General features: G+C 35.7%; 1 protein-coding gene across 2 annotated transcripts; it reads left to right on the forward strand.

Annotated features, from left to right (window-relative positions):
• Positions 1–7,657: 7,657 nt before the first annotated feature.
• Positions 7,658–8,915, forward strand: LOC107484808 (protein INVOLVED IN DE NOVO 2-like). Of its 2 annotated transcripts, none has more exons than XM_052259819.1 (4): positions 7,658–7,765; positions 7,945–8,130; positions 8,552–8,635; positions 8,726–8,915. In XM_052259819.1, exons 1-4 carry the CDS (start codon positions 7,694–7,696, stop codon positions 8,726–8,728), a joined length of 345 nt encoding a protein of 114 aa, XP_052115779.1. In that variant the 5' UTR covers positions 7,658–7,693; the 3' UTR covers positions 8,729–8,915. The 2 variants fall into 2 exon arrangements, with proteins under 2 accessions (XP_052115779.1, XP_052115778.1); XM_052259818.1 differs by having other exon boundaries at positions 8,760–8,915.
• The last annotated feature ends 2,092 nt before the right edge of the window (positions 8,916–11,007 follow it).

Here is an 11,007-nt window from a genome sequence, read left to right on the forward strand (position 1 = left end):
ATGCATGGAGGTTATCATAGATGGTCAGTCCAATGCCAAGGAGGATGAAGGACAACCTATACAATTCACTATTGGGCAATGTCTCACAACAGAGAAAGGCAAGAAGTGGAAAAATTAGCAAGACAAGGTGCTGGAGGGTTGGATACTAAAGCTGGATCTAAAAAAAGGTTGATGAGTGGTATAGTTGAAGGATCTACAAAGAAAGCAAGAATAGAGGATGAAAATGCAGTTGAACAGGGGGTGGAAGGTGCCAGTCTACAAATGGCACCCAAGGCGCCATGAGAACTATAGTTTGGAATTGTCGGGGTTTGGGGAGACCCTGACAATTCACACCCTAAAAGGGATATGTAAATCCCAATCCCCCGAGATTGTGTTCATAAGTGAAACAAAGAACCAATCTCGACAGGTGAAAATAAAACTCCAGGCATGCATCTATGAAAACTGGCATATTGTTAACCCATCAGGAATGGCAGGAGGACTTGCACTAGCTTGGAAGGACAGCATCAATGTTCAAATTATAAACAGCGGGGAATTCTTTGTAGCAGCTGAAGTTAAGGAGTTCGAAAATAATGGGGTATGGACGTTCATTGGTGTCCATTTGAGCTGTTCAGAACAAATTCGAGCCTTACAGTTTGAGGAGCTTACAACAATGAGTCAACAACTAGAAGGAAAAGTGGTAATAGCGGGAGATTTTAATGCTATAATAAGTCAAGTGGAAAAAGAAGGTGGAGGCCAAAAATCAGCAACTACCATTGCAACATTCATTAATTTTATTGATAGCAACGAATTAGTGGATACTAGAATGGTGGGACGGCCTTTCACGTGGACAAACCGAAGACAAGAAGAGGATTCGGTGAAGGAGAGGCTTGACCGCTATTTAGTAGGGATAGGATGGAAGCTAAAGTTTCCAAATGCAGTAGTGCACAGGCTCACAAAATTAGGCTCAGATCATGCTCCTATCTTGATGGAAACTGAACCTCAATCCTGGCATAGTAAAAGGCATTTTAAATACTAGGAACGTTGGTGTAAAGAAGATGATGTCAAAAGAATTGTCGGCGAAGTGTGGAAAATAGAAGTAGTAGGCTCTGCTATGTTCTCCTTGGCCCAAAAATTGAAAGAATGTAGACATAGATTAGTTCAATGGCAGATAACTCACAAAGAAAACTTTCGAAAAGAAATTGAGGACCTTCTAGCTAGCCTAGAAGAGCTGCGGGTGGCTGGAATCAATGGGGAAGAGGAGATTACCAGATTGGAAGAGAAGTTGGAGCTAGCATATATGAAAGAAGAGAGCTATTGGAGAGAAAAATCTAGAATAAAATGGCTAAAAGAAGGATATCAAAACACCAGATTCTTTCACTAGAAATTTCAATCAAGGGTGCGAAGGAATAGAATTTGGAGATTAGTTGGGAGGAACAATGAGATTGCATCAAAACCGGAGGATATTGCAAAGGTAGCTGAAGACTACTTCTGTGATATTTTTACTTCTTCTTGTTCGGTTGATCCGAATCCATATTTGGAGGATTTGGAGCCTAAGGTTACAGCTTCCATGAATCGTAGGCTCCAAAGGCCAGTAACTATAGACGAGGTCAAAAGAGCTACGTTTAGTGTTCTTGCTCAAAGTGCTCCTGGTGATGACGAGTTTATAGCTAACGTTTTTCACTTTTTCTGGGATATAGTTGGAGGTGACATTTTTAAGGCAGTGTGAAGTTTCTTTCACAGTGGCAGAATTATAAAAAGCTTCAACCATACTCAAATTTGTTTGATTCCAAAGGTGCCAGATGCTAATGACATAACTCAGGTACGACCGATTAGTTTGTCCTCAATTATGTATAAAATTATTTCTAAAGTTATGGTGCACTGACTACAAGGTATTATGAATAAAATCATAAGTCCAAATCAGAGTGCTTTTCTCAAAGGTAGACTCATTTCAGATAATATTCTAATTGCCCACGAATGTATGCACTATTTGAAAAATAAGAGAAGTGGAGTAGATCATGAGATGGCTATTAAACTAGATATGAGCAAGGCTTATGATAGGGTTGAATGGCACTTCTTATGGTACATCATGGAAAAGCTGGGCTTTGATGCTAAATGGATTAACTGGACTAAGGAATTAGTAACGACTATTTCTTACTCTGTTGTTGTGGAAAGACAACCTTTTTGCTACTTTAGGCCAAATAGGGGCATCCGACAAGGTGACCCCCTATCTCCATATCTATTTCTTTTTGTGTGGAAGGGTTTTCCTTCTTGCTACACAAGGCAGAGCAAAACAAATTAATTCAAGGAGTTAGAGTTAATCGGAGATGCCAAACAGTTAATCACCTTTTGTTTGCTGATGATTCAATCCTTTTTTGCAAAGGCTCACCTAATACAAGCTAAAGCATTTTGGAATTTCTAGAGATCTACGAGGGCTTCAGTGGGCAAAAAGTCAATTTGAACAAGTCGGCCATCTTTTTCAGTCATAACACACCTCAGAACACAAGACTAGCAATTGCGCAGACACTAAATATTGAACATATCGGAGCCTAAGACAAATACTTGGGGCTTCCCTCCATAGTTCAGAAATCAAAGAAAGCAACCTTTGGAGCTATCAAGGATAAAGTTCAGAAGAGGATTATGGGTTGGAAAAAAAATTTTATTGTCCTCAGGTGGCAGGCACACGCTATTGAGAGGGTGGGGGAAGCGATTCCTATTTACACACTCTCTTGTTTCAAGTTCCCAGACACGCTGTTAACTGTGATTCATAGCATGCTCTCGCAATTTTGGTGGGGTCAAAAAGGCGCAGAACGAAGAATGGTTTGGATTAAATGGGACACAATGACGAGACCGAAGAAAGATGGAGGGTTGAGGATCAAAGACCTAAGGGCACAAAATTTGGCCTTATTGGGCAAGTAATGTTGGTGTCTAATGAAATACCCTAATTCTACACTGTCAAGAATATTCAAAGCTAAATATTTCAGAAATAGGAAGTATACCGTCGTGGGGCTGGAGAAGTGTTCTTGAAGGCCACAAGGTGATTGAGAAAGGCTTGTTATGGAAAATAGACTTTGGTACTAATGTCCGTATCTTCCATGATCCCTGGCTCCCACCACCGTTACCCTTTAATGTTCCTCAAGCTGTAGTCACAATCCCACCGAATATGCAAGTGTATTATGTTAGTGCGCTACTAAATCCTGATAGAAGCTGGAATAGAAACCTGATTGAGTCAATTTTTTCAATTGATATATGTAATAAAATATTTTCCATCAAACCAACAGAGGAGGAGGATAAAGTTAATTGGTGCAAGACAAAATCTGTATATACGAAGTTGGGTCAGGATACAAAGTTGCTTATGGGTTCTTTCATTCTCCTACTTCATTGATGCCTCAGAACATACAGAACAACAAAGTATGGAATAGTATTTGGAAATTGAAATTACCTCATAAAATTAAGATTTTTTTATGGAAGAGTATTCATGAAAAGCTTCCAGTTTTGCAACAAATCCATAGCCGATTTGCATCCACCCCTGCCACTTGCCCAAGATGCATGTTGAAAGATGAATCAATTTCTCATGCCTTGTTCCAATGCACTGTCTTCAATAATCTGGAGTCTAAACTTAATAACCCCTGACTTATGGCAGAGTGAAGAGGAGACCTTCATCAATTGGTGGCAACGAGCCTTATCTTGGGCAGCGACTCAAATTGAAGGTAGACAAAAGATCCTCTTCATCGCGACGCTGTGTTGGAAAACTTGGAAAGCGAGGAATAGGTATGTCTTTGAGAAGCTAATAAGCCCAGCGCCGGAGATAGTGCAAGAAGCCAACAGTCTAGTGCATAAACTCAATAGCCATACCTGATGAATGCTAATAATTTCTCTTTATTCTTACTTTACTCTTTCTTAAGCTATTTGTCTTCCAATCACATTTGGTGATAATTGGGAATATCCAATTTTTTTTGTACTTCCTTATGGAAATATTATTATTTTATAATAATAAAATAATATCTATCTTTGAGAAAAAAGTAAACACATTATTTGATATATAGTAAAAAAAAGTTTAGTATTAACAAATTTAATTTTTATCTCTTTAAATTAAATTAATAATTTTATTTGATATTTTTGCACTAAAATATATTATGAGTAGATTACTAAAATTAAATGATATATATAAACTCAACAAACTTAAAGCATCAATAATATTATTAATCTATTAATAATACATATTGTCATAAGGTTATAAATCGATGTAGATTTATCAAATAAGAATAATTTGGATTAATTGAAATTTTACGTATATTAAAATTTAATTAAATTTACATGTATATATGATCACTACTAGAAAATTAGTTATTACAGACGGATATTTCCGACAGATTTTATCCCACTGAAATACAGAGGGAATTTCAGAAGGATTTTTTGTCGGAAAACAAAAAAAATGGATTAGCATAAATTACAGACGGAAAAAAGAATCCGTCGATAAATCCGTCGGAAAAATTAATTTTTTTCAGTGAAAAATAGTTACAGACGGAAAATCCGTCTGTAATTAAATAGACAAAATGCTGTATTTTTACTAAATTATTACAGACAGAAAATCCGTCTATAATTTAACGGAAAATCCGTTTGTAATTTAAATTTTTCGTTAAAAATATTGAGAACCCTAATTTTATCACCACCCATTTCACACTCCATTCGAACACCATTCACACTCCTCTACGCCCTCATCCCTTAACTCTTCGCCCTGCAGCCACCGCAGTCTCTGCCGCCGCCGCTGCAGCCACGCAGCCCCCGCATCAGCCATCGCAGCTCCCCGCAACCCCACAGCCTCGCAACCCCACAGCCTTCTCCTCTGTTCGAGCGCTCTCCTTCTCTCTCGGTGTCGCCGTTGTGTTTCTGCCACTGCCCTTCCTCCTCGCTTTCATTCACGAGTCATGACCGTTCCTTCACTCCTCTATTGGAAGTAGATTTGAAGAGCCACGAACCGAGTTGTGGCATGTTCCTCCATCATTGAGTTGGTGTTACGGTTGCCATAACTTTGCGTCCCTTGCTGTCGTCGACAATCACATTGTGCCCCTCCTCCCACACCTCCTCCATACGCCATTTTCCCTTTATTTCTGAGGTAAGATTTGAGATTTTTTTTCTATTTCTTAGTTTTTATTTTTTGTTTTTGTTCTTGGTGTTTCTTCTGATGAGTTTTCTTATTGTGTTGTTATTGTTATGTTCAACATTTTTTTTGAGGGATTTTGCTCAATGTTAAGGTTCATTTAGTGTTGTAACATTTATGATTAGTGGAAAAATAGATTAAAAAAACTGAATAAAGTGTTGGTGAGACATCTCCAGACAAGAAATTAAAAGAATTAAAGCTTACTGAAGATCAATCATATGTTTAACTGTTAGTTGTTTATGAAACTACCATAAGCTATTGAGTTTTTTGGGCCAATTGAGATGCTATGAAGTGTATAGGCTTCTGGTTCAACCCTTGTCACATTCTGTCTCCATCTCCTATTGATTACTCACTTTTGTAGACAAACTGATCTCACTTTGTAAAATATATGTTATTGATGGTACTAATAAGTGATTCCACCATTAGAAATAATGAATCATGATCATTAACTTTCTGCATATAATATCTTTTATCATGCATGTGTTATAAATAAAGTGGAATTCTTCTGATTCAGTTCACGCAATTCTGTGAAAAACTGCATGCTTTGGATTTTAGAGACTCTTTTTTCTTCAATTGATTTATATTTCTTTCCTTTACTGATTCTTTTTGTTTCTCAATTGGATTGAGGAGTTATATAACAGAAAAATAATCTTAATTTTGATGATATTGTGGCAACATATTCTTAATTTTCACTAATTTGAATGTGTTTGGTGACTTGAGGTGGTTAATTATTAATCTACTTTGTGGCAGGTTGCTAGGATTTTTCTGTTCATGTTCTTCTTTTACCATATGTGGATCCATTTTGATGAGGTTAGCATTTACTCTCTGATTTCCTTGTTATATTTGTTTCAATCTTCTGCTTTTGCAAGAAATCATTAGGGTCTGTTTGGCTCCTATTTTTATTTTTTAGTGCCTAATTTCTCTATATTTTGTGAAATAAAAAAGTAAAATTGGTGATATCAATAAATCTGTTTTGTGCTTCAATTTTTTTTTAATTTATAATTTCAGGTGAAGGAGGTAAATGCTTTGTGCTATTACTTTATGTTTGTGGTGCCATCTATGCTGACAATAATGAACATATTTTGGTTCTGGAAGATTGCCAAGGGTATGGTCAAAACTATTACAAAAGCAAAACACACAAAAAGGGCCTAGATCATTTTACTGCTATAAATATTCATAAACCATTGATACTACTTAGCAGCATGATTCTTTAAATACCCTTTACTGATTCTTTAAATACCCTTCTCTTTTAATTCTTCTTCTTCTCTTCTTCTTCTCTTCTTCTTCCTCTTCTTCTCTATCGCTCTCTCGTGTTAGCAGCATGCAATTCAAAGTTTCTTTGTGATTTCTGCTTGATTTGTTTGCTTAGGTTCTCAAATACCCTTCACTGTTAATTCTTAATTTGCAATGATGATAGCCTAAGCAATAGTCAAAAGTTCCTATCTACGCAACTTCCTTGCTATTGAAGTTCTGCATTATTATGCTATATTCACATTTCTTCAGCCATCTAGTCTCTGTTCTATGATATTCACATTCTGTTTCTGGTGGTGTTGATGAGCAGGTAGCCAAGGATACACAATTGATAGATTCCATTGCTGAAAAACAATCCCAGATATTTTCAGAAAAATGTAAATTGTTTCCAGCAGATGTGCAGATTCAGTCCATATATCCATTGTAAAGGATTGCTCCCTTTAGTTTTTCTATAAATTGCAAATATATACTATGGGAATCCAAGAATCTAATAGAATACACTTTTTTCATTTTTATTTATTTTCATTTCTTTTATTTCACTTCTGTGATGATGACAGTTGAGCTTTCTATGTTTTCGGGATACATCTTTCTTATTTTTTTTAATGTTCTTGCGAATGCCAAATTACTGGTGGAAAATGATTTAGGAAAATATTTGTTTTTACTTGTTTGGTATAATAATTTCATGATCAATTTTGCTAAATTTCAGGTGCTCATCCTATGGTTCATGGAGGGATGGGGGTTGCCACTAGTGCATACCCAATGACTGAATCAGTTCTCTCGAGTTCAATGCGGCATGGTGGGATGCTTGGGCATTATAGTGGAAGTTCTACTACTTCAGCTGATAAACCTAAAATAGGCCTGGTATTTGTCGTATACTTGTATATAATGCTGGAGCTCAGGATTTCTTATTTATATGATGGGTGAAGTATGCCCTTTTTGCTCCATTTTTTTATCAATACATGTATATTGCCTATTCAATTCCAACTATCACGCCAGATTTTTGGAATTGATGTTTCAACTGAGGAATCTCTATTATTACTGTTTATTTACTGGACATGGTGCCATTTTGTCGTTTTGAAGTTTGGAGGAGGAAAAATAAAATAATAAATAAAAATTATATGAAAATGCTGTGAAGTTGGTAATGATAGGATTAGTTTAATTTAGTTAGGATGAAGTATGAAGTATCAACTGGATTTGGTGCACTGTTGTGATTAAATGTAATGTGGTCTTTACAGATATGCTTGCGGTGTCGACGGTGTGGTCACCGAGCTAAGAATTGCCCTGAAGTTCAAGTTGGTGCCAATTATGACAAGTATTGTTACAATTGTGGAGAAACTGGTCATTCACTTGCAAATTGTCCCCACCATGTTCAAGAAGGTTTGTTATCTATCATGCCTTTGTGATATATATTGGAGCTAGAATGGTTTAACTTTAAACAAGATAAGTTGTGAATGATATAACATGAACATTGTTAGTTTCAGGGTTTTCTCTTGAAAATTGGAATTCTTATTAAGCAGTTTACCACAGATTTATAAGCATACTCTTGGGCTTTCTAGTTTACTGAACAGAAAGAGAGTGATGGAGCAGAAAGAGGAGAAGGGGCTGTTGAAGTAATGAAACACATGGAGGAGGATGAAGGAGAGGAGAAGAAGAAACTAGAAGCAATCAAACTGGATCTGCATGAAAAAGAGGAGCGGAAAACCAATGATGAGTTGCAGGATGCTCGCAAGGAATTAGTAAAAGTAAGTACGTTGTCCGTGCATAAATGTTAATGTCAACAAGTCTTTTTTGCCTTTCAGCTCTTTTAGTGGTTTGAAAATTCAACTTCAGAAAGTCTTTGATTAATTGTTTCTAGCAATAATAAGCTTGCTTGCATGTTTAAACAAACATAAAATTCACAGGAAACATGAGAAAAATTATAGGCATATTAATTTAGACAAAACTGCTTCCATTATCCATATTACTGCTGGCAGGATGTTTCATGTTTAGTAGTCTATACTAGATGATATTTTGATTTGCTTAAATTCAAAAAAATGATAAAATCAGATTCAGGACAATGAGAAAGGTGATTTGCTGTGATAACATGTAGCTCTCTGTTTGGCCATGTATTTTGTGTGATATTATTCTAATTTTGCTGTATTTTTTTTTCTTAACTTGTTATAGGTGTTCTGTGATGAATCTTGGGAGAACAGAAAAAAAGAGATGGCAAAATGTACCAAAATTAGAAATGCAGAGAAAAAACAAGAGGTCATAAACTAAGAATTCTGAGCTTCATTTATTCTGAGCTTACAATAATATTTATTCTTACAATAATATTTATTCTTCAATTGGAAACAGTAAAATAATTGAATAGACTAAAGCTGAGATGCAGATGTTAAGAGGCAATGTTCAAAAACTGCAACTACAAAATTAGAATCTTGCTCAATCAAACACACACATGCTAGCGGTACATTTTACATCTTATACATTCATATTAATATCATTATTTTTACAGGGATAATAATTCTATCTAGTTGCTCTTGCAGGAGCTTAATTTAGGAAGGGAAAGGGTGAGTTTATATATATATATATATATTTAGACTGCAAATTTAAATTTTATTATCTTGCAATGATATAAACCTTTTGATGAAACTCATTTTCAGATAAAAGCATTGCAACATGAACTTGTATAGGGGGCTGCTTTATTTAAAGGGACCAAGACCAACACTGAGGTTGTAGTGGTATGTTTCTAACATACAATTCTGAGCTTCATTTAGTTTTGTACCTTAGAAAATGTTACATGCTAGGAAAAGGTGGAGATGAAGAAAGGAATTTGCATGCATATTCTTGTTCCTTCCTGTTCTTGTTATGACTTGATTTTGGCTCCTCCTTCTTGTCCTTGTCTGAGTAGGTATGGGGAGACCAAAGGAAGATTTTTCTTCCTGATTTAGGATTAGAAATAGGTGGTGATATGAACCTAGCCGCTGGCATTCAGGTTGCATTGTGATGAGATGTCTATTAATTTGTTTTCATTTTTATTTCACAGAATTCTGCGGTGAAGAATACGATTCCATACTGTAGTACCAGGAAAAAACCATCTACTTTGAAAAATGAGAGAGAAAACATGAAAGATCAACTGGACCTTCGTTATAGTAGCAAAAATCAGAGTGAGGTACGTTTTGAATACTTACTTCATTCTATTCTATATCCTAGTCCATTATTACAAAGTATAGTTCATAATTTTAATTTTGCTGCCCATATCAAGTGGTTGCATTTTCACTGAAATGACACTTTTCTGATCTTTTGTTTCATATCTCTTTTCTCTTAATAGGTGCGGCTCCAGAGCACGTATCTAGAAATGATCAAATTTTAGCCGTGGCTCCTAATTATTACATTGATTGACAGCATAATGATGTGAGAACTAAGAAGTTATTTTTATTCATATTGTTGCAGTGATCTGGGGATTCCTTATTTTATAAGCTGGTTCCTTGAAATATGTTGGAAAATTGTGAGTGCCCCTCTGATGTATTTGGAAAATTGTTACTTGTTTGTTTATATGTATTCTCAGACACGTTATGGCACTAGAAGCACTAAATATGGACAGGTAATAGTTTCTTTCACTCTTTTTATTATAGCCATAAGCAATTTCACTCTAGCAGATTTATTTAATCAGATACTTTATTTAGTAGACTTTGTACCAACGGTGGGTGGAGTGTCACTAGCTGAAGCACCTACTTTCAAGAAAGCTCCTGGTGGTGCTCCTGCCAATGTAGCAGTTGGCATCTCAAGGCTTGGTGGTTCATCTGCTTTCATAGGTAAGGTATATCTCTCATTTCTATGTCTGTTTATCCACATGGTTATTTGGTTTTTTGTTACTCAAGACATTTACCACGCTTTATGTTGTTTCAACTTATCAGATTTTTCTGTGATGAAAGAGTCTGCCTGATCTTCTTGAATAGATAATCAGAGCTTAATTCCTTGCCATCTGTGTGTTCAGGTAGGAAAGGATGAATTCGGGTATATGTTATGTGATATTTTAAGTAGAACTTTGTTGATGCATCTGGCGTGCGGTTTGACTCTGAAGCTAGAACTGCATTAGCTTTTGTCACGCTTAGAGCCGATGCCGAGCTCGAGTTATTGTTTTTCCGGAACGCTAGTGCTCATATGCTTCTTCATGAGTTAGAGATTGTCCTATCTTTAAGTGTTAAGTGTAATGTTAATGAAAGAGATTCAATGGTCATCTTATTTTTTTGGGTATCTTTTTATTGAGATAGTGAGATATTGGCCAATGATGTTGGAAAATAACATCCAATTTTATAGGTATCATGTAATGAATATTATGTTTATCTATATGATTTTTGGTCTTTTTTTTTCAATTTACAGTGTTTGATGGAGAAAATTTAAAAAATAAACCTAAAGTATTCATTTTGCAATGGAATAATTTAAAAAAAATTATTTTATTTTACCGACAGATTTACAGACGGATTTTCTGTCTGTATTAAGAGTGTGAGATGATTTTCCAAGGTTTAAATTACAGACGGAAAATCTGTCGGAAAATCCGTCTGTAATTATAGACGAAAAAATCCGTCGAAAAATCCGTCTGTAACTACAGACGGAAAATCCGTCGGAAATTCCGTCTA

The sequence above is a fragment of the Arachis duranensis genome, chromosome 4 (assembly GCF_000817695.3).
Source record: "Arachis duranensis cultivar V14167 chromosome 4, aradu.V14167.gnm2.J7QH, whole genome shotgun sequence".
NCBI classification, from domain to species: Eukaryota; Viridiplantae; Streptophyta; class Magnoliopsida; order Fabales; family Fabaceae; genus Arachis; species Arachis duranensis.